Source organism: Heloderma suspectum, chromosome 4 (genome assembly GCF_057233095.1).
Source record: "Heloderma suspectum isolate Gila_16-S chromosome 4, 16-S_ref, whole genome shotgun sequence".
NCBI lineage: Eukaryota > Metazoa > Chordata > Lepidosauria > Squamata > Helodermatidae > Heloderma > Heloderma suspectum.
Genome location: NC_139461.1, coordinates 312220644 through 312244274, shown reverse-complemented (window position 1 = coordinate 312244274; position 23631 = coordinate 312220644). Strand labels below are relative to the sequence as shown.

Sequence of the window (23631 nt, the reverse complement as noted above, 5' to 3'; positions counted from 1 at the left end):
AATGGTCGGAGTTCTGCTTCTTCCAGAGAAGCTGGTACTGCTCCCTCTCTCAGGGAGGAACTTATAATCTCCTGGACCCACTGGGCCATCCCCTCCTTATTAGGTGTAACAAGCCAAGATGGGCAAGAGGTTGGTCAAACTCATTCATACAAGTGGTTGGTCATACAAGTGATTGATCGAACTTATCCAAGGACCTTGTCTTCACCCCTGGGCCTAAGCAACTGGAATTTATCCAATACAACTGGACCAGACAATGTTCTGGATACCTCTATTAATGGAACTGCACTAACCATGGAGTCCAAGTCATGCTGGATATGGGAGATTTTACCCTGCAAATGTCATGCAAATTTGACACAGCAAGCTGTCGAGGGAGTGACCAATTCCCTTTCAGGGACAGGTCATCATACACCCTTCACCATCCAGAACAGATCTGCTGGACGACACTGTAAAGATACAATAGAGATGGAAACAGACTCCTTTTTTGCTATCCTCACCACCACAAAGTAGGCTTGATAATGAGCTCTAACCTGTGTTCAGTTGGATTGTGCAATACTCTTTCACCGTTTGTGCTCCAGCTGTCATCCCGCTTGCTTCCTTTCCCTCTGCTTCCAAGGTATACTTAGGCTAGTTGGCTCTGACAAGGGAGAGAGGGCATTTGGGAATGATTGTGTCAACCACCTGACTCAATTCGGTGTCCCATAGAGTGACCAGGGCTTCAACAAGAGCATCAGCCATGCCAACCAAAAAATCCCCCAGAGCCCACTGGAAACCATTAGGATCCGTTAACCTCTGGGGTTGGACCATTCTAATAGGGCTCTCACCTTTGCAGAGGGGAAAAGATGCTGAAAGTTTTCAGCATAAACCTCAACAGAAAATATTTAGGCTGGACTTTAGGAAAGGGTTTCTAGCTGCCAGAGTGGTGTTTGCCTTGGGGTGTGGTGGGATCACTGTTTCTGGAAGCCTTTAAGAGCAGGTTAGACAAGCACCAGTTGCATAAGTTCACATCCCCAGGATGGCTCTCTTTCTGTGATTTATTTGGGATCCAGGATGCCCAGGCTGGGATGTGTGTTGATCAGCAGATGGAGAGGCATTGCATAGGCCTCTGGGACTTTTCCAGTCCCGGTGGATGATGCTTTGCAGGGCTTGTAGCAATTATTTTCCCCCAATGGAATGTTAACATGCCTTTGCATATTTGTGAAGACCTTGAATTTTGGGGCACATCTGCACCCAACCTTTCTTTGGAGAACATAGGGACTTACGCAGCACATCTGAATCCTGTGGTCCACGCCCTGCGTATCTTGAGCCCAAGCTCATCTCTGCCCATTTGCTTGACTGATGCGGGCAGTAGCAGGACCAGTGTGGGCTGCACACTCTTCATGGTGGAGTGATTGTGTGGGGATGCCCCTAATGATACCATCTTTCCTTCTGGGGGAGGCTGAACTGGGGAATTGGAAAGCCTCTGACTCAACCATGAGCTCACTAGGTAGCCTTGGGCAAGCTGCTCTCTCTCAGCCCTCTCCGTTTACAGTATGGGGATAGTAGCTGACCCAGTTTACAGGGTTACTGTAAGGATTAAAACAAGACAGTGTATGTGAAGTGCTTTGGACATTCAGAAGTGCTGTATAAATGCAAAATACTATTAAGCGCTGTCGAAATGCTTTATGATTGATTACGGGCAGTAGGAGGCGCTTCTGGATTAATCCTCTCCCTATTCCAGAAGATCTGGAGTGACTTGTGCTGGCTGCTGGGTAAGAACAACTGAGGGCAGGAGGTGACCTAGAGGTGCAGGGCCTCGTGCTAAGAAGACTGAGCTTCCCATGCTCCTGGTTTGGCACTCTAGGGCACAACTGGGGTGAGGGAGGAAATCAAAGAGTCCCAGTTCCAATGCAGTCCTTTCTGTTTCCAACAGAAGGCAGCTCTTCCGGTGGTGATGAATGGGGCTTGCCCGTGGGCGCGCAGTATGTGTCTCCCTGTCTGCATCATGGTCTTGTGTCCCCACCCCACCCCACCCCCACGCAGCTTTGAAAGGAGAACCAGATGTGCAGGCTTTGTGTTATTCTAGCCTTTCTTTAAGTTTGTATAAGAAGCACCCCACAGAAAATGGGGTAGGTACCCTTTCCCTCTAGAACATACCTACAGCAAGCATGGAAAGTAAGCTGGGTGAGCTACTCAGTACAAGGTGGCTTCTGCTAGTTGTGTACTGCCTCCAGGGACCTGTGGAGGTTGATGTTTGTTTGTCTGATTGAGTGATTGATTGCATTTGTATTCCAAAAATGATAGATTGCATTTTTGTTTCAACTTTCCTCCAAGGAGCTCAGGGTGACACACACAGTTGTCGTGTGTCCCCACCCCCCATTAATTTACCCTATGTGAGGTGCCTTGAGGATTTCTTTTGGTTGAAAGGTGCCATAGATATAAATTATAACATTTTATCTTTACAACAACCTTGCGAGGTAGATTAGACTGAGCGATAGGTCTCAGGCTAAGGTCTCAAATTGATGGAGGAGAAGGCTATCAATGGCTACTAGTTTTGATGGCTATATGTTACCTCCAGTATCAGAGGCAGTGAGCCTATGTACACCAGTTGCAGGGGAACATGGGCGGGAGGGTGCTGTTGCACTCATGTCCTACTTGTGGGTTTCCTATGGGCAGCCGGCTAGCTACTGTGTGAACAGAATGCTGGACTAGATGGACCTTGGTCTGATCCAGCAGGGCTCTTCTTACGTTCTCAACCCAATATATCTTGAGACTATGGATTTTGGAAGCCCTGTAAGAGCAAGAGAATCAAATTGCACAGTACAGTACCATAACCTGTGTGTTAGGATACATGCTGTGCTGAACTCTGATAACGCATGGTCATGGCCTGGGAGGGTATGTGTGCTGAATGCACGCGCGTGCGTGCGCGCTCTCTCTCTCTCCCCCCCCCTCTCTCACACACACACACTTTCTCCCCAAAGTCACATTTCCACAATGATTTTTCTCTTGGTGGGAATTGCCTTAGTGGTTCACCAGGAGAAAAACAGTGGAAGAGAAGTGTTTGTGAGCAGGGGCAGAAATGACATGATACAGGTGGGCTAAAGATTTGGCATCTCTCTCCCACCCTCCTGAGCTGCATTTCAAATCGATCCCTCCCCCACTTTAGAGGAATTCAGTGGTAACTGGATTCTGATGAATGGGTTTGCCACCACTGTGTCTACTTTGGTCTTAATTCTGTAATTAGAGCTACCTGGGCAAGTCCCAATAGAGCCCAGATGCTGTAGTGTTGGGCATCATGTGAACGGCTGAAGTAATTAAAGTTCTTAAGGTTTATGGGTTTGGCAGTGAAAGAGGTGGGCAAAATGTGCCCGTCTGTTTCCTGTATGCATTCAGGATGGGATCGTTTTGTATAGACCAGAAAAAGTTGCTGCTGGTACTGTGCCAGAGTTCCTTATTATGGATTTCTGTAGCACTTCCAGTACGCAGAGTCACTTCTCATACCTTTGTGAGGTAGGCTGGTATTATCAGGGCAATGTCTGCATCAAGAAATGCAGAATGCTGAAGCCTGTATAAGCATGTGTAAACTGGACACATTTGCATAATTTCTCTTTTGCATAATTTATTCTGGTTTTGCAACTCTTAAGGAGGGCAAGGAACTATGCAGGGTGCAGAAGCCCCACCTCTGACCACAGGAAACCTTGTGCAGCTCCACCCCCATCTCTTGAGATTTCATCATGCACTGGCCACACACTTTCAAACCTGTCTTTACATCCAGAATGGTAGGAATTTGCTTCAAAAAATAAATAAAGCCGAGACTCTCTGGAAACTGGATAAGAGGCCAATGCCAGTTGTGGACTTCTTTGTGTTCTCATGGAATTGTTGCATGCACACAGCGCTGTTATTCCCATTTTTATGGACAAGGGACTGAGGTGGAGAGACTTTTTCTTGCCCATGACTGCCCAGGAAATTCATGGCTGAACAGGGATTTAAACCAGGTGTGCCAGATCATGAAAATATAAGAGCCCTGCTGGATCAGACGAAGGGTCCACCTAGTCCACATTCTGTTCCTGCAGTGGCCAACCAGCTGCCTGTGGGAAACCTACAAGTAGGACACGAGTGCAACAGCACCCTCCTGCCCACGTTTCCCAGCAACTGGTGTACACAGGCATAGTGTCTCTCATACTGGAGGTAGCCTATAGCTGTCAGGAGTAGAAGTTTTTGATATCCTCCATGAATTTGTCCAGTCCCCCTTTAAAGCCATCCAAACCGGTGGCCATCACTACAGCCTGTGGTAGCAAATTCCATAGTTTGACTCTGCGCTGTGTGAAGAAGGACTTCCTTTTATCTGTCCTGAATCTCCCACCAATCGGCTTTAGGGGGTGACCCCTTGGATTCAAGAATTATGAGAGAGGGAGAAAAAATTCTCCCTATCCACTTTCTCCACACCATGTATAATTCACCCATTTCTTATTAATGTCCCTGACATCTTAGCTTGTGTGCGTCCCTCTTGTTGATCTTGCCCTGTGTTTGCCAAAATAAAAAGTGTGCTCATCATGAGCAGAGTCCTTTGTGTTGTCTTTGTGCTCCATAACAGGCCACACGTGCTGATTCTGTTGTGGAAGTCTACACAGGTTAGTTAGTGGCTGTTCCTCATGCAAATATGAATCTGAAGGAGCTTCCTTAGGTCATTGTGTTCTGCATCCACTTTTATAAGCCAGGCAGTCTTATGTACAGAAGCAATAAATTCCAGGAAACTCCCTGCAGGGCGCATCTCAGTGGGGATTTGGGGTGGGGGAAGGAGGCAGGATGAAGCCAGCACTTCCTGCCCTGTTTGAGCAGGTCTGTCTGCAGCCAGCAGGACAGGAAGAGGAAGAGTGAGTGCCTGGGCCTGCTCTGAAGATGTTTGTCTGCAATAAAAATACAGGGGTGAGTGGGAGGTGGGGAACAGAGCTGCTTTCCACAGCAAAGATGCCTGCTTGGGGAGGGGAGCCCAAGCCCCTAGACCCTCATTGTTTCTGGAAAGAATTGTCTGGAATGGGATGGGATGGGATGGGAAATTAAAATGGAGATGGTGTTTCTCCATTAGAATACTATGTATTCTTGTTCTTGTTGCCCCAGAGGGATGGACACAGAAAACACAACTCAAAAGTTAGGGTTGGGGTGGGTGGGTTGTAATTTTCGTTGTGAAAAAGACTTCAGATTATGAATGGGATTTATCCCATTATGGGATAAATGGGGTGGAATATGGTGTAGGCTTGTAAAGCTGTGACTAGTGTAAAGAGAGTACATAGGGAGCAAAAATGTCTTTATAAAATGCACCGCCTTTGAGTGTCCTCCTGAAATGGATAGGCAGCAGATGGAAGGAAAGTGAAAAGGAAGCATTTCCTTACCCAGTACGTGGATGACTTATAGCAGGGGATTGCGGAACTCATTTTTCTGAAGGAGATGATATCAGATTTTAGGCAGCAGCCTTGGTTAGGGCTGGAAGGGGTTGGTTCATAGGTGCTAAAATCAGTCCTTTAGCCCAGGTAACCTAGAACCTGGGATTTTTCCAGCTCTGCCTGTGGAACTCATTATCACAGGATGTTGAGAAAGCCACCAGCTTACTGCTTTTAAAAACAGGTTAGATACATAAATGGAGGATGGGCTTATCGGTGACTGCTAGCTTATTGGTGACTTCTGATGGTCAAGAGACTGCATATCTATGTGCAGAGACCATACCTCTCTGACTACCAGATGCTAACAGTCAGGGTTCAGTCCCCATGCCCAGCCTAGGACCTTCACTGGATCATCTGGCTGGCTGTGGTCAGATGTCAGTTTGTGAATTTAGGTGGGCCAGTGGTGGCCTTGTTCTTCCTTTTGTGCAGCGTTTGAAAGACTGTTCTAAATCAAAGACAAGGCCAGACAGAGCAGAGAAGTCTCAGTTCATATGCGCATCGGCTCTAGCCCATGATTAGGGATGTGGTCTGTCTCTCATTTCAGCAAGGAAAAGCAAGACAGAAAACCCATTGAAGTGAATGCTTGGGAACAGGGGATCGCATGGAGTCCTGCTCTGTCAGCCCTTGCCGCAGGGGCCTTTTAGGGAGGGGTCCCCCCACTTTTCCGTTCATTCAGGCTCTCAACAACTGCCTTTATAGCGATGCTGATGATTTTGAAATCTTGTGGCTGACCTTTCCGGCTCTGGAAGCCATCCAAGGCCTGTGTCTTAAAGCACAGTGAAGGTTAGGAAGGAGGGAGAGGGGGAGAGTGTGCGTACATGAGAATGTCCTCTTGATGGCGGGAGTGGGAGACAGGAATGCGATCAATGCCATAGGAAGTGCTGCGGAGATGCCAGGCAAGGTTTTCCACGACCTTTGAGAGGGTGTGTTTGCTCCGCTTCCAGCAACTAAGAATCCATAGATGGAATATAGTTCAGCCGAGAGATAAGCAGGAAGCACCCACAACAATTTGCTGTGGTACCAAAAGAAGAAGGTAAAAAGCAACATTTACCTCTCTTGCATAAGTCCATTGAAATAACGAGCGGGGCACCACAGGGCTCAGTCCTGGACCCAGTGCTCTTCAACATTTTTATTAATGACTTGGAGGAGGAAGTGCAGGGAACGCTGATCAGATCTGCAGATGACACAAAATTGGGCGGGATAGCTAATACTTTGGAAGACAGAAACAAAATTCAAAGTGATCTTGATAGACTGGAGTGCTGGGCGGAAAACAACAGAATGAAATTTAATAGGGATAAATGCCAAGTTCTGCACCTAGGAAAAAGAAACCAAATGCACAGTTACAAGATGGGCGATACGTGGCTCAACAACACTACAAGTGAGAAGGATCTTGGAATTGTTGTCAATCGCAAGCTGAATATGAGCCAACCATGTGATGTGGCTGCAAAAAAGACCAATGCTCTTTTGGGCTGCATAGCTTCCAAATCTGAGGAAGTACTAGTTCCCCTCTACTCAGCACTGGTTAGGCCTCACCTGGAGTATTGTGTCCAGTTCTGGGCACCACATTTTAAGAAGGATACAGACAAACTGGAGAGAGTTCAGAGAAAGGCAACAAAGATGATCAGGGGACTGGAAACAAAGCCCTGTGAAGAGAGACTGGGCATGTTTAGCCTTGAGAAGAGAAGACTGAGGGGAGATATGATAGCGCTTTTCAAGTACTTGAAAGGTTGTCACAGACAGGAAGGCCAGGATCTCTTCTCCATCATCCCAGAGTGCAGGACACGGAAGAATGGCTCAAGTGACAGGAAGCCAGATTCCGGCTGAACATCAAGAAAAACTTCCTGTTAGAGCAATACGACAATGGAACCCATTCCCTAGGGAGGTAGCGGGCTCTCCCACACTGGAGGCATTCAAGACGAGATCTGTTGGGGATGCTGTGACTTGGATTCCTGCACTGAGCAGGGGGTTGGACTTGATGGCCTTGTAGGCCCCTTCCAGCCCTACTATTCTATGATTCTATAAACGGGGAATGTGAAAGTGCACGCTTCTTGTTAATTTCAATGGCGCTTGTGCAGGAGACCTTTGCAGTGAACAGGTTTGCATGTACCGAGTCATTCCTGGCAAGATGTCTCTCTTTGGTGAGATGAATTGTTCTCCTCCTCCTCCTCACAGATCCAGAGGTTTTGGGAAGCTTTAACAGTGCAAGGGGCCAATCTTGTCCCACTACATTTCTTCTGCCTCTGGTTGTGTTAAGATTTGGGGACATGAAAACGTGAGAACAGGTGTTCTGGTCATGAGAATGTAAGAACTATTTTGCAGGACCAGACCAAAGGGCTTTTGCCACAGGTTCACCCTGGGTTTGTGGGAGCAGCACAGTGTGAATGACATTCATAAATACCCATGCATATGCCCCTTGAGCCCCACAGCTCCCCAACATGTGCAAGGAGGAGGTGTATTGCCATTTATACTTTGTGTGTTTGCTGTTTTCCCGCAGCAGTGTACATACAGCAAAGAATTCATCACATAGGACCGCTTTCACCTGCAGGCCATTGTGGGGAGAGTCGCATTCTGTTACTTAGCATGAACAAAGTTTACTACCTCTGTCTCTAGAAAGAAGTAGAGAAAGTTTGTGGTTTAACCAACAAGGACCAGTGGCACCTTAAGCTAATAGATGTATTGCAGCAGAAGCTTTTGTGGACTAGTGATCACTTGGTCAGATGCCTGAAGTGGGAGAATGTGCTAGAGCGGCCCCCACTGAAATCTTCTCTCTGCCATTGACTCGCTAGGTTGCCTTAGGCAAACCACTCCCTCCCTCTCTCTCTCTCTCTCTCTCTGTGCACCCCATCTCTCCCCGCCCCCCCGGTAGTAATACCAGCCTATCTTACAGAGTTGCTGTAAGATTACTGCGATAACATATGTGAAGCACTTGGAGCAGCTGGAAATAGCATTAAATATTGGTATAAGTGTCTGAAAAAATAATTTGTTAAATTGGATTTTAAAAGCATTATAATGGGGGCATGTTATAGGCATTTTCCAATTTTACTTTAGCTGCTCTTCTCTCAAGGTTCCCCATTTATATTATAGTGGTGTTGGAGTGCCAAGTTCATTCTCCAGCTTTGGGGCTTCAGAATTGATGTGAAGTGTGTTTTCTGTGTGAGTGCAGAATGTACTGTACACTGTCACCCCATGTTGCTTATCAATTTGAGGGTTTCTTTATCACCTAGTCAGGCAGAGGTGGCAGCGATCCTTCTTTTTCTCCTCGTGATCCCACTTTCTGCCATTCCTGTCTCTGGACTGTGGGCCAAGCTTCTTGTTACGCACGGACGGGTTTCCCCTCCATATCTGCCTCAGAGGCCCACTTCTCAAGGGCGCCTTGAGGGTGGGGATGGATGTGGGTTGTACCCCTCTACCTGCTTTCAGGCCAAGTGTGATTTTGTCCTTAGGAGCATTTCAATTTCTAGGCAGTTCATTGATTCTACACTGAGCGACTGTGGTGACATGCAATACAAATGAGACTATGTATTCCTCATGTGTACCAAAGGCACAAATCCCTTTGCTGCAAAAGGTCTTAAAATGCACTGCTATACCACCCAATAGCTGAAGCTCTCTGGGCGGTTCACAAAAATTAAAACCACAAAGCGCAGCATAAAATAATGTAATAATGAAAGCTTAAAACCGCATATAACAGTACAACCAGAATAAAACCTAGCAGCAATGCAAATACTTTTTTTGTCATGCCCCACGTCTGCCTCCCTCTACTCTGCCCCCAAATATAACATGGTACCATTGTTAATGCTTTAGCCGTGCCTTACCTGCATTGCTCTCTTAATATGTATTTTCTTTGCCTATCAGTCCCAGAATGCTCGCCTCTCCCTGCTTTATTCATTCTACTCTATTTTTCAAATTTATATGTTGATACATTGACCCAGATAGGCCTAAAACATCCTTGTCCCTCTCTTGGACATTGCTGAGCCTTCTGGGGCAGGGCCTGCATTCTTCTGCCGTCTTTGAATCCCCTGGCACCCTGAGGACAAACAGTGGATGCAGAAGAGAAGCACAATGTTGGAGACGCAATGGCGGGAGGGTGTGTTCAGACATGGGAGATCCTGGAGTCAAATCTTTACTTGGCTGAGAAGCTCCCTGGTGACCTTGTGCAGGTCACCCCTTCTTAACCTGCCTTTTGGGGTGGTTGGGAGGATAAATAAGATAAGACTTAGACATGAGTGTTGTGTATGCCAGGGGAAAAGGCTGCGGAGACTATAAAGAATGGCCAGACCCAGAATCTCCTGATTGTGGTGTGTGTATCGGGATCTCCGTCCATAGCTGCTTGTGTTTCTTCCACACCAACTTCCTACAAGCATCCCCTTGTCTGCTCCCTGCTTTTAGTAACTAATTTAAGCCGAGCCGGTTGAACTAGCCAATATGGGTACAAGCTGTGCCCCAGCAGCATAGGCTCATAGGGCTGGGCTGGTGTAGGCGGCACTCTGCCATGAGGAGGGAGATAGGGGTGAATGTTGGGCAGGGCAAAAGCCATCTGTCCCTGGGAGCAGGCCTTGTCTGATTGTCCTTAATTATGGTCTGTGCCATTCCTCGTCTTCACGTCTTCAAACAGGAAGCCCCAGCGGGAAATGAGCTGTGTTGGGGAAGTCTGGAGCCACAATTTGGGGGAAAGGAGGGGGAGGGGTGATAGAAAGGCAGCGGCTTCCTCACCCCCTCCCTTTCTTGCATCTTTTAACCCTTTCTTGTCTACCTCTAGGATGAGACATCGGTGAGCAGTGAGGACTTTGATATGAGTGACTCCACATGGATGTCAGCTGACCAGCATCTTAACTCCAGTTTGAGCCCAAGCCAGGAGGAAGGGATGCGCAGCCCACAGAATATCCCCAGCCAGGAGGATGGTGAGTGGCAGTTTGTGCCCTTTTGGGGAGATGGGGCAGGGAAATCCTCTTCAAAACTCACTGATCTTTCACTGCACCATTTCGATCAAGTACCCCGCTCACAGGGCAGAGGTCGTGAGACTGTGGGCATCTGGAGTGGGCATGGGTCCCTCTGCCCTTTGACCCCTTGACCACTCATGTAGGAAATGCAAATTCTGCATCTCTTGATGAAATTAGTGCTCTTTGGTCATGTGCCTGACTCTAGGCCAGTGACGGAGGGCATCCTTGCAGCAATGTCATCATAGCCTGAATCCTTCTCTGATGGTAATTCAGTAACTCCTATCCTGCAATTACAATCACATTTTAAAAAAATAATTCTGACTTATTTAGGTGAAGGGGTAAATTGGAGCTTAAAGTGCGTTGAGAGAGAGGCAGGCACCCCAGCAATATCTGAACCATAGAATAGTAGGGTTGGAAGGGGCCTGTAAGACCATCGCGTCCAACCCCCTCATAGAATAGTAAGGTTGCCACTCCGAGTTAAGGTCTGCTATGCACATGCAACAATATGAGTTGGTGGCACAGTGGGCTGTGCCACTTCATGCTGCATTCAGGGGGTGCCGTATTTAAATGTTCCCGCTTGTGTAAAGATCTCTCTGCCAGTTGAAAATGAGCACAGCAGGAGGGAGCCTCTTCTAACCCAGTCTGCTCCTTGATGTGTTAGTTTTCTTCTTGCAGAGATTTTTCAAAAGTAAATTCAGTAGAGTATTAAAAATGTGATTTCCCCCACCTTCCACCTGAAGTGGTACAATCCACACCAGGTGAAACAGCACTTCGTCCTTCCCTATATGTAGGCCAAGCTGAAGTCATTGTCTAAACCAAGCTTCATCTGGCCCCTAGTAGCTCTACCAAATGTTAATCAGGATATGATTAATTGGTCTCTGTGTGTGTATGTGTATTGCTGACCATTTCATTTGTTAGGAGAAAAAAAAATACAAGACACCATGTAGATTTCATATGGATGTTACGGCATTGCTCTCTCCAGCAAAATACTACTGTTGAACTGTCAGCTCATGGCATCTTTGAGGAAGCATGTTTGTTCCTAGGCCACCCCTCTGTTTGATGACTTCATACTGCCCTGGTGCATGTTGTCTTACTGCATTCTAGATGTTGCCAGCTTCCTTACAGAATTTGGCCATCCTTGAGGGGGTTGGGTTGTTCTGGCCTCCAGACTTGTCTGGAGAGTAGAATAGTCCACAAGAACACAGAATATGGCCATCCTTGATGTGAACAGTAGCGTGATTGTTATCTCTGGTGGCTGGAGTCCACGATTCTGGAAAGTGCAATGCAGTGACCAGTGACTTCCACAGCAAAGTGCTAATAGCTCAGGGCTGGAACATGTGCTTTGTAGGCAGAGGACTTCTGGTCCAATCCCTGTCTTCTCTGGCTAAAGAACCTGAGATGGCAGGACTGGGAAAGACCCTTCCTGCACCTGGAGAGCTACTGCCAATCAGGGTAGGCAGGAGAGCAGGCTAGGTGGGCCGATGACCTGACTGGCGGTGCTTCAAATCAAGGCGTTTGTCAGGCAATGACCCTGCCTCGTTTCCAGAATTTTACCGGAGGGCCAAACAACATTGTCTTCTGCTTGTAACCCTCCTGTGTTTTCCCATTACTGTTTTTGTCTTTTTTCTTTCTTTCCACAAAAAATCCATTAAGGAGGAAAATACAGAATAGGCACACAATGTCTTCTGATTAGTGGTGCTAGGAGCTGTCCATCCGGAAGCCCCTTTGGTCTGAGGCAGTTCCCTGTAGCCAAGGTAGCCGTGGAAAAATGATTCTGAGAGTGAGCCCTTGGAAAGTCTCTACTGAATTCCCCCTCCAGCCACCCTTTAAGGGTGGGACCAGGTGTTACAACAGCCGATGATGTGAGATGGGGACAGGGCAGCACACAGCATGGCGACAGCATGGCACACCTTTTGGCCTTCGGCGCACTCTTCTGGGCTTGTGTTCTGTTTTGTTTTAGAAATAGCAGCTGTGGGGTTCCTGGTCCGGATCAGGACTGTGGTTTGCAAGGAGTGGGTGGGTTGGCCAGACCCTTCCCTTGTGCTTTTTCCCCACAGAAAATCCCCCCCCCCCACCATACACAAAGTGCCACCTTTAGGGGCAAATACCAGCTGGGGAGAGGCACATTTGGGTGGGAAAACAACATAGTCAACCTCCCCCTCCGTGGCGCAAGTTGCAGTCCCAGTCCTGATCAGGAGCCCCTGCAGCTGCTATTTCTTTAAAAAAGGGGGGGACCCCCAAAACACAAGCTCAGGATAGATCATCATGTGTCAAACATAGCATCTAATCCCAGCCTGTAGCTAAACATTACAAGGAAGAAAGGGAAAGAGGCTGAGCGGCAGTAGCTCCATGTCCAGTGCCTTGTTACTCCCCGTGAGCTACCACAACATTGGTTGTATTTTGCTGCTACATTTCCAAATAATGTTTATGCCTGATGTTTACGAATTACCTTCTTGGCCTCTTATACTGTTCTGGATAGAACAAGGATCTGATAGGGTACTAGCCAAATTTGATAGGTCTGGGGATTTCATAAGCCAAACTGCTGTGTTTGGGTTGGATTGCTGTTGCTGTGCGAGATTTAGGGTTTTTCTCCTGCCAAGGACTCTTGCCCATTAAATGCCAAATTAATGTTAAGGTTTAGTTACAAGCTTTGAGATTTTAAAATGTGCATTTTTTTAAAAAAAGCACTTCCTGCACATGTAGAACATATTTCACAGTAATGTTTCTTTTGTTCTCATGAGAGCTAGGATCTTAGTCTTAAAACGAAAACTCCTGCTCCTCGGTTCCATTGGCAGTTGCTTGGTTAAAATAAAAAAATGCCTTGAAGGCTCTGTGCTATGCATCTTCCCCCCTCCATCGTCAGCTTCTTGGAAAGAACAGGTGGAAGGGATACAGTGGCATTTTCCCACCTACAGGGCAAGGTAGACTCTGATGGGCACTTGTGACCCAGCCGTAGTTGTGACTTCCCCATCAGGACTGAGGGGTCCAGTGGGGTCCCGAGCATGACTGGCTTTGCTTTAGGAAGTTCCTCTAACCTCCCCAATCGCCACTGAGGGGAAGGACCAATTCCTGGGGGGTGTGGACAGATGCCATGTGGGACTTGCAGCTTGGTGTGGCTTGAATGGTTTCTAGGAGGGAAGTGTGTTCGGGGAGGGGAGGGCCAATTGCTTTGGGGAGGGGAGTGCAGGTAATTAAGAGGGGTCAAAGGTGAGCTGTGTGGGATGCGTAGGAGGCAGCCAGCTGGGATGGGGAGGTGTTGTGTTAACTCTGCAAAACTTGTTAGCTTTCGAGAGTAAATAAGGGGGTGGAAGTTGAGGCGCGTGGGTCAAAGTTCGTCTCCATGGCATTTGGGCAGAGTTACTGGATTGACTCTTGTTCTGGTTTCCTGGAGTGCTTGAATCCTTCATTGTCCCCAGGGGCCTCTGTGCAGAGGCAGCTGCAGAAGCCCCACAAGAAACGCCTGGTCCCCGGGAGCACCCAGCACTGGTTTGTGCTGCTGTGAGCCAGGGGCGAGGGGAGGAAGAAAACCTCCCTATGTTTAGAGCAAGAAAAGCCTATTGTCCGAGCACTGCTCCTAGGCAGGGCCCACGGGAGGAGGGTGCTGGGGCACAGCCCTTCCTGCCTCTGCCCACACCGAGGCTTGTTCCAAAGCCTCCCGCTTCTGACAAAAGGCCGGTTGGGGTCTTGAAGAAATTTCAAGCCAAGTTTGTTTTTATTTTATATGTCGCCCAGAGACTGATAGAATGGCTGATGAAATTAATAACAGAAGCAGCTGGCAGCTCTAGGCTTAGGACAGACCTGCAAGTCCCGTGACCTAACGTGCTGAGCCACGTATGGTGGCCTTCCTGATGCATGACAACTTCTCCTCTTTCTGCAGCCCCAGGCAGCCAGCAAAAGCAGGAGGTTTGTTGATCCCCTGGTGGGGTTACACTCAGCCCAGTGGGTCCTGGCTTAGAGCAAAAGGTGGCAAGTAGATTTGTGGACCGCTGGATGGTGGGAGGAACATCCAGCAGTCCATAAGTCCACTTACTGTGGCAAGCATTCCTGATGAAGGTGACAAGAGCTTGGAGTTGGGGACAAGGCAGGGATTGCCCCTTGCAGTTTGACTCAGTTTCAGGTGGTACAGTGCAACACAATTTAGTTCTCCAATGGGGCTAGAAGACTTTGGAGGCCAAGACCTGCATTGCTTTCATCCAAGAATGAGCTTACCAGAGACAAAAGAATGTGAAGATCCTGCCAAAAGCAGAAGTGAAAGCAGAGAGTAGATGTGGTTGTGGGAAGAAGAGCTGTGGGGCAGGGTGAGGGGGAACATCTGGAGAGAGGGGCTGATGTCCTGAAATCCATAGGAGGCCTTACAGTTTGGTGCTCGTTGGGTGGGTTGGGCTAGTGGATAAGGACCTGGTGTGAGATTGTGTGAACTTTGCCGGTCTCTCTGTCAGTCTCTGAGAGTTGTGCCCCAGTATCTTCTAAGACGTGGCTGTCCTGGGGTGCTCTCCTTGGATAGTACACTGGTGCTGCTTTGGTAACCCATAAGCATATTGCCGCCCCAAGTGACTGCTTGGACTGGTGGTGCAGTCGAGCTGGCCCTGAATAAAGGAAAGCCGTCTCTGTGGCATACCAGAGGCTTGTCATGATTTGAGGCTTCGAGCAATTTTGTGCACGTGGAGGGGAGTCCGTCGCTAGCCAGCCTACAATAACCGACAATAGAATAAAGATAAGACATACTATTTTATAAGGAATGGTTCCCATTGCTACCCTTGAACCCATCCCCCCGCCCCTTTCCCCAACAAACGGTGGAGTGGGGGGAAATGTTCTTTTTGGTGCAGTTCAGTATGCACCAGGGAAAAGCCAGCTGTGGTGGCTGCCTGTTGGCTAGTGACTGTGACATCGCTACTCCACAGAACACACACCCGAACACAATCCCTGGAGCCGGTCTGCAACTGGTTTAGAATTTTTTTTAATTGTTTATCCCAGTGCATTATGCTGTCTGTCACTAGCGCTAGCTCTGGCAGATCCTAACTAATGAAATTAATTCACTTGCTGTTCCTTTTTGTGAACAGATGTTTTTCAGAGTGTGACTTTTTTGGAATGGGTGTGGGGAGCCTAGTAGAAAAGGCAACGGCTGCTCATTCCTGTCCTAATTGCTGTAGTTTTTCCTACTCCCATGCAAGCCAATGGAGGGAGTGAAATTGATTATTCTGGATAGTCAGCAGCTTTTGATCTACCCAGTTCTACTCCTAAGGGAAGAAAAGCAAATGCTCTTGAATGGCAGAGCATCGCTCAAAGGGAGTGGTAAACTTGCACAGCTGGTGTCCTCCCTTTCCTGTTCTAAAAAAAAAATTACATATATGGATAAGTGCATATGCTTTCACATAGGTTGTTTTTTTAAAGCTTCATCTAGATCAGCCTTCTCCAGCCTGATGCCTTCCAGATATGCTGAACTACAGCTCCCAGCTCCCCGCACCAGCATGGCCGTCAGTTGTGGGGATGCTTGGAGTTGTAGCCCAACACATCTGGAGGGCACTAGGTTGGGGAAATATGTCTGTGACATGCACTGTCGCAACAGACTTACGAAGTCATATGGCAGCTTTGTATACCTAGTGCACGTAACATTCCAGGGAACTATTTTTATTTGATTTGATTATTATTTATTTATTTATTTATTTATTTATTTATTATTTTTGGCTTTCTTCGGGGACATCGGATCAATCAATGTTATTTTTTACACCACCTTTGGACAATAAAATGGCTCTCAACGCAGTTTACAGCAAACATAAGTAACAGTAATAATAAAACGACAATCTATAATAGATCATCATCATGCCAGTGCTTCAAAGAAATGGAATAAGAATTCATAGCTACCATTCAGGAAATAATTCATCCAATAAAAACACTTCATCAAAAAGGAGTAACTAGCGTAGTAACAAAGCAAGGCATGACATAACTACAAATTTCAAAGAATTGAGACATAATATATTTCACGGCAATAACCCTATCATTACTAAAATAGCAAAAAATAAATAACTGAAAACAGTTTCCACAAATATCTCCAGAGTTGCTGTATAAAACACAAATCTCACAATATCACCGTACAGTGCATAATTTATAAAAATTATAAATTCTTAAAGTGCATTTGTCTTGCCCTATTCCCAGCCCATTAAACCCAAAACATCCTTACATCCTTCACCAACTCCACACCAAAAGAAAGAATAATAATACATGGACTCTGATGGAGACTGGCCTGCCTCTCATTCAGAACCCATTCCCCCCACAGTTCCCCCCTGCCTTTATCCCTCCCCTCCCCCCCTCTCACCAGGGATCCTCAAGAAAAATACCACCTCAACACTTCATTATCCATAAGTCAAGTAGGGTGCTGTGCTTGCCCTTGGGCAAACCTTGAAAGTGGCATTACCAAAAGGGGACATCCCTTTCAAGGCCACTCACAGCTGCCTTGTTCAAACACTTCATGAAGGGGCTAGATGGCTCACAGCTGGTTCCCTTGTCTCTCCTCCACACTCTCCTCCAAGGAGGCACTGATAGCAGGAAAGGGACAATGTTGAGAGTGAAAAGTTCCCTGCTGGACCGCACCCAAGGTACATCTAGTCAAGCATCCTTCTTCTAATTGTGATTAGCTGGAAACCCAGCACCTCATATTCAGAGGTACATCCTGCCTCCAAACATGGAGGTTCTGCTTGAAGTGCTCTACCCCCCTGCAAAATCAGAGACCAGGGCAGAAAAAATAAAGATTAGTGTAGGATGTGGCAGCCCTTCACTACCACTTCTAAGTCTTAAGAAAGCTATTGTCTGTATGCAGTGTTAGAGAGCATAGGTGACCCAAACTGAAAAACAAAACAAAACCCATGTGATGTAACTGCCTGGAAGCCTTTGGCCAGGTGTCATCCTGCTGCAAGAATCCTTATAAAACTTCAAAGCCGCAGAAGGGAGCCAATTAGTGCTAATGGACTGGCACAGAAGGATAGCAAAAAGGCATTAGGAAAAGACTGCAGGGCAGGTAGAGTTCATGTCAGGTGATGCAGGGATTGGGACATGGGTACCGTCACAATGGGCTGGTTCGCACATTCGCCAGGCAGTTAAGAAGCCACGGTGACTTCTTAACCACAGTGTGTGTGCTGGTCACATTCCAGCCTGATTTGCTTAATTACCCTTGCTGGCGCGGCTTAGTGTGTTGTCCGAACCCAGCAAGGATGGGTTGCTGCCATGGTTAACAAACCACCCCAGAACCCTAAAACAACCCAACAGCACAATCCATGATGGTAATTCAGCCTGGATGTTTTTAGGGCATGCCTTGTTGGTGCCAGGTCATCTCTCTCCAGGAAAGGACATAGCTGATGCCCCAGATACACTGAAATGCCTCCTGACCTAGCCCACAAACTCACCCCTCCTCTAAATGGCTCCTTTGAAACCCTCCTGTGGCATTTCTTCCTGCTGGTTAGCTTTAACTGTTTCTCAACAATTATCATTAGAATTGGTTTATGTGTATAGTGCAAAATGGTACTCAACTGATCTTTCTTAAAAAATAAATAAGACCAAACTTTAAATATAAAATTAAAGGAAGACAGAAATGCACAAAGGAAAGCACAAGAAGCAGTCTGCCTCTGAAGACTTGTTGTCAGGGGGCACACCGTGGGGCAGGGTGATTGCCTTCATGCCCTGACTGTGGTCTTCCTAGAAGCCAGGCACAGGACTAGAGGAATTTTGGCTCCTCCACTCTTCTTAACTGGTATTCTTCTAATAGCTCCTATTTGGTTATTATTAATTAACAGTTGCACAGTTTGAATGGTAAATTGTTTTGGTGGCAGGCGTTTGGATGGAGATGAGAGGGCTGAGGTGTGACCACAGAAGGCCAGAGAGGAGAAAAGGTCAAGGCAGGAGGGGACCAGAGATCTTGTCAAAGGGGGAGAGAGGAATGGCCATATTTTGCCATGTTGCACAGGAAACAGGGTTGGGATGGGCAAGAACAGTGACTGATCTCGTGGGAAGGAGCTCCATGTGAATGGCCCAGTTCCCTGCCAGGTGAAGCGGCAACGGTGGGATCTTCAAAGACCCAGGCTGAGATTCTTTGAGGTCCTGAAATACCAACGGCGTGGTTCCTTGCTGTGGTTGCAGGCCTGCCTTTCCCCAGCAAGCAAGAGTGTTCTGTCTTTTTCACCAAGTGAAAAAGCAATGTCCAATCTCCCAAAGCATGGAGGGAGTGCGGGGGTGGAGCTCCCTCACCACTTCCTGCTAACTCAAGAGAAGTAGCAGTTGCTGTTCCTCTTGGGCTGGGCCAAGGCCTCCCTGCTGCTCCTGATCCAGCCTCTTTCTCTTGATTGAAATCTGAACATTCCTCAGCGTGTTCCAGGCAGCACGAAGTATATTCTGCCCCGCAGTATGCATATTCTGGGCCTAGAGGAAACATACATTATGTAAATCAATCATATTTTCTTTGAGAACTTGCCGATCGATGGAAGCAAAATAAATTACACCAAGGATTCTGATTTTTTGGTACATTTGAGGATGAGGAGGGAATGAAGGGCCCAGAAATTGAGCTGCGAGTTGTCATTAAAGGAAATTATTCTTCATTCAGTTTACAGTATTTTCAACTCCCTGCTTAAAAAAGAGAGTTATTTTGCAGCTATAGCATGCAAGGTGCTGTACAGAATATAGACAACTCCAAGGGTGAGTGTGTGTGTGTATTGGGGGTTATATAGTGAGCAGGAAGCTGTGCTCAGTTTCTGAAATGGGTGGTTGCAGGGTTTCTGGCTCAGCCGTCAAGCCTGTTCTCAATACCAGGTCTCAGTCCTGGAACAAAGAAAGCAATAAGGTGAATGAGAGTACCCTTGAGCATGTGTAAAACTCATTTCTGTTGCCACTGAGTAGGTGCAGCTAGTTCCTGCACCTCTGAGATTAGGGCGAAGAGATTCCAGGACAAAGGGTGTGGTTTTTCAGCTTGCTTGAGCTTCAGTACCTCTTGAGTTTACAAAGGAGAGAATTACTGTACTTTTGCTCCAGTGTGGTTGGGGGATATGTGTGTGTGTGTGTGTGTGTGTGTGTGTGTGTGGTGGTGGTGGTGGGAGGCATGCCATGCTATGCCATTCAGGGAGCCGAGCAAAACTGGAGTCTCTGTCAGGGCCCTGGGTGGGTAGGAAGGCGTCTGTTGCTTGCACCAATGAAAAGCCTCCGTCGCTCCTCTGAGTAGCATGGCACTGTGCGCTTTGGTGGCTCCAGCACCGGCAGCAAGAAAGGATGGGCAGCGAGGTGGCCGGTGCAGGGAGGCACCTTTCACACACAGAGCGTAGCCCCCAGGACAGTGGTTTTTTGTCCCCTCTCCCACCTCCCGACTCTGGTAGTCACATTGGGGGCACAATAAGCAGCTTTCTGTCTCAATAAGGACACCCAGAGTATTTAGGCTTTCATTGGGGGAGAGGGCTGGGATTTTGTCTGCAATGTAACAAGGTTTGCATTAGCAAAGGAAGTCAGGAAGGAGCCTTAGCTGGACCTTGGACAGCCCTGTGGTGTCCAGGAGCATCTTGAAGGAAGGCACCCTGGTGGGGCCTAGATGAAATGGGTCTTTTCAGCTGCCACCTATTAATCAGGGGCAGCAACTTTGTGGTCAGAGCCACTATTGGCAAGGATCTTTCATGCTTCTCGGTAAAGCTCGTAACCCCCCCACACCTGTGGCTCCCCTTGAGGTCCCCAGATTTCCTTTCCCTAACCTGCCCTGAGCCTGCATTCTTTACCACCTCCCTCCTTCCTGCTCTCATCCTTTCTGCCAGTGAATAATTTATGGCATTTTACATCTTGCTGGCTGTTGTTACAGTAAGATGTCTGTGGGATGCTTTGGAAGCTCCCGGTGGTCTGCTGCAAGCCAGGCACAGTCCTAAACCAGGCCAGGAGGAAGACTGTTTCTGTGGAAAAGGGGTGACTTCCCTTTCCTTCAGAAGTGAGGACTGGCCGGAGGTGACAGAGCAACTCCTGAGGAGTCTGGGCTGCAAATGGTGACCCATCTTTCGTTAGGCTTGTCTGCCGGCCACCCCAGGCAGTGCCAAGCCCAGATTCCTCCAGGGGTGCTTGGGGCGAGGTGAGATACTTGGAAAGAAGCCCCCTCCAGAGAGTCCTTAGTGGTGATTGGTGGATTCTTCTGCAGCCCTTGAGAACCTTGGGTGGTGATTGGTGGGGCTGCCACAGAGGGAGGGCCTGTTGTCCTACTGCAGGGTTTTCCTTGGCCATGAGTGGGCCATGAGCTCTTGTATAAGCTTATTGTTCTCCGGAATCAAAAGAGGTTTTTGTTTCCCTGCTGGCGAAGGGACAGCAGGAGGAGGAACAACTTGCTCCATACAGATAATTTTACTTTCCTCTTGCAAGGGCCATGTGCTTCCCTCCCCCACCCCACCCCCTTTCCTTTCAAGCCAGACCCTGAGCCCTTGCTGTCTGGGAGCAGGTGCTGGAGATCACCCGTAGCCTCCGTGATCTCTGCAAATCCTGCACTGTAGAAACGATAAGCAGCCAGCTGCCTCTTCCAAAAGCAAAAGGCCGATCCCCGAGTAGTTTGCAAAATGAATGACTGCTGTCCCCCTGCCCTTTGCCACCATTTCCATGGCTTCCGAGAGCCATTTTGCTGTGCCTCCTCCACAGTTTTTCCCAGCAGTGTCACATGCAGGGCAGGGCTGCAATGTGGATGTCTCTGCCAGATCTCGTCCTCCTCCCCCCGGCCAAGTCAAGTTGGACTTTGTCGCTGGCGTGTGTCTGCCATCACCTTGAGCACAAGAGGGATGTTCCAGCCCCTCCAGTGCTAAACCTCCCATCAGGGCAGCGCAGGTGCCTCTGGTGTTGGAGGGAACTCCCAGCACAAGGCTGGGCTCCTTCTCCCCCTTGGATCACAGCACCTTTGCTTCCACAACAACCCTGGAGTGGCAGCAGTGTGTCTTTTGGTATTTGGACCTGCTTCCAAAGAGGATTATGGGAGAAACTGCTAATGTTTTATTTCCAAAAAGTCAGACCAGGCCAATATGAGATTTTAGCAGTGTTTTGAACAACCCTGCTGGCTCAGTCGTGCTCACTGTCCCTCCCTATCCTGACCCCTTAAGTGGGAGTTGTGCACACTAGTATTCAACCCACAGAATTGCAGTTTTCTCTCCGGGTCAGCAGTTCAGATGTTGACCCTATTCCTCCTGTCCGTGTGTGGAGTAACCACATGGCTTTACCCTTGTAGATTAGACTTCATGGGTGTGTGGGCTTTATTTATTAGCAATATTTATATACTGCTTTTCCTTTGAAAAAATCCTGACTTGTGGTGTTCCTCACTCAGCATAGGTGGACTGACCATTTTATAGAATCGTAGAGTTGGAAGGGGCCATTTAGGCCATTGGGTCCAATCCCCCCCCACACACACACCTCAGTGCAGGAGTCCAGTTTAAAGCATCCTTGAGCCTGGCTCTCATTATCAACCCCACTCCTGTGCTCTTCTTTGCCCAGGACCACATCATCGGCTGCTCAGCCTTTGTGCAAATGTGGGCAAATAGAAGACTGCCTTCACCACGTGGCGACCCTGCCACGTAGCCACTGGATAAGCCAGTCAGCAGTCTCATTCCGACACCTTGTGGAGAGAATGCTTCACCACCCTTTGCACTTGGCCAGAAATTGAGAAAATGTTTGCAGGGAGTGGCAGCAATGGTCTTCACCGCTTGGCAGAATGGATGGAACCAAGCAAGCGGGGAAGGGTGTTGGAGGTGCAGTGTTTGAACCCGGCACCTTGTGAATGTAAAGCATGCGCTCTGCTACAGAGCTTTGGGCCCACTGTTGGCTTGTCCCAACGTGTTGCTCTTGTTTCTGGAGTGTCCTGCCTCTGATACTCTCAGCCGAGAAAGAGAGTGAGTTTCACCAACAGAGGCACTTCTGGTTTCCCAGGGAGTAGGTGAGGCAGGGGGCTGTTAGAGCGGCAGAGTAGGCCGCCTGGATATCCCGGAGCACATCTTTGCTTTGGCATCAGTTGTCCTGGGCTGCTGTTCCTCACCACTTGCTTGCCTGCCCAAGGATTTCTCATCCAAGCAGCCTTGCAGCTAGAAGTGACTGCCAGCACGGTGAGTTACATGGTGGAGATGTGGGATGATCCATTGTGCGGACCACCCAGTACATGTTTAGACTACTGTGCTCCACATCCCGAAGAGCTTCCAAAGCAGAAGTTGAACCAGGAGGGTGGGGATTCACACTCTTGAGTCATGTCCAAACATTCCCAAACCTTGGGAATGGCAGTGAAAAAACAAGGTTGCCCTCAATGTAGTTCCTGAGGAATCCTTGCTGTTGTCCCCCACCCCCAAATTGGGGTTACCTGTGAGCTGGATGGGGAATTAGTACTGGAGGAGGCCCTGGGCTGTTTCACACAAGAGGAATTGCTCTGGGTCTCATCCAAGGAAGAAGTCGGGTGTAATGACATGTTACACTGGATGTGTGTCATGGCGTCCCAGCCCCCTTTTTAAAAAAGAGATGAGGCTGGGAGGCACTCAAAATCTCCCCTCCCAGCCCATCTTGAATTTTAAACACACCTGAAGGCTGTAGGATGAGGAGCTGCCTTGCAGTGTGTGTGCATTGGGGGAGGGCATGATTTGGAGTGCTGAGTTGGGGGCACCCCTGGGTTGCTGGGTTGCTCTAAAACAGCCCTCCCCCATCACTAAAAGTGCCATTTCCCTTAAAGGGAAAAAAAATGCCACAGGTGTTCTGATACATGCTTTTGCTGCCACTCTCATAAATCAAGTACTTGGGAGTAACTCAATTAAATTGATCGGCTGTAGATCCAAAACAGACAAACGGACGTCCTTCTTCACACAAGACATAATTAATTCATGGAATTCAGTGGCACGACATGAGGTGATGGCCACTAGATTAGATGGATTTTAAAAAGGATTAGACAAATTCATGGAGGACAGCTCTGTCACCAGCTCTTAGGCATGACAGCTAAGTGGATCCTCCAAGTTCAGAGGCATTGTACCTTTGGGATCCCAGGTGCTGGAGGCAGGCAGTGTGGGAGAGCTGTTGCTTCCATGCCCTGCTGTGGGCTCCCTGGAGGCATCTGGTTGGCCGCTGTTAGACACTGGATGAGATGTGGTGGGTGAGCTGGGCTTTATATAGGACTGTGGGCCATCTTCTCTCGTGAGGATGGATGAGAAAAAAGTGCACCCATGACAGAGAGGTTCAGGTCCCAGCAATCCATAATAAGCCCTGATAAAGCCAGTGCTGGAGTTCTTTGTGTTCACCCCAGCTCAAGAAGTGCTCAGTGCCTCATT

The 23631-nt window shown here is 48.1% G+C and overlaps 1 protein-coding gene across 2 annotated transcripts in view; it reads left to right on the top strand.

The window, feature by feature from the left end:
• The window catches only part of NOL4L (nucleolar protein 4 like), a 163498-nt gene that overhangs the window by 119157 nt on the left and 20710 nt on the right, over positions 1 to 23631 (top strand). For both annotated transcript variants that reach the window (XM_084854573.1, XM_084854575.1), the window contains one exon: positions 10171 to 10312. In XM_084854573.1, the coding sequence (XP_084710699.1) occupies positions 10171 to 10312 (142 nt within the window). The remainder of the gene's footprint in view (positions 1 to 10170; positions 10313 to 23631) is intronic.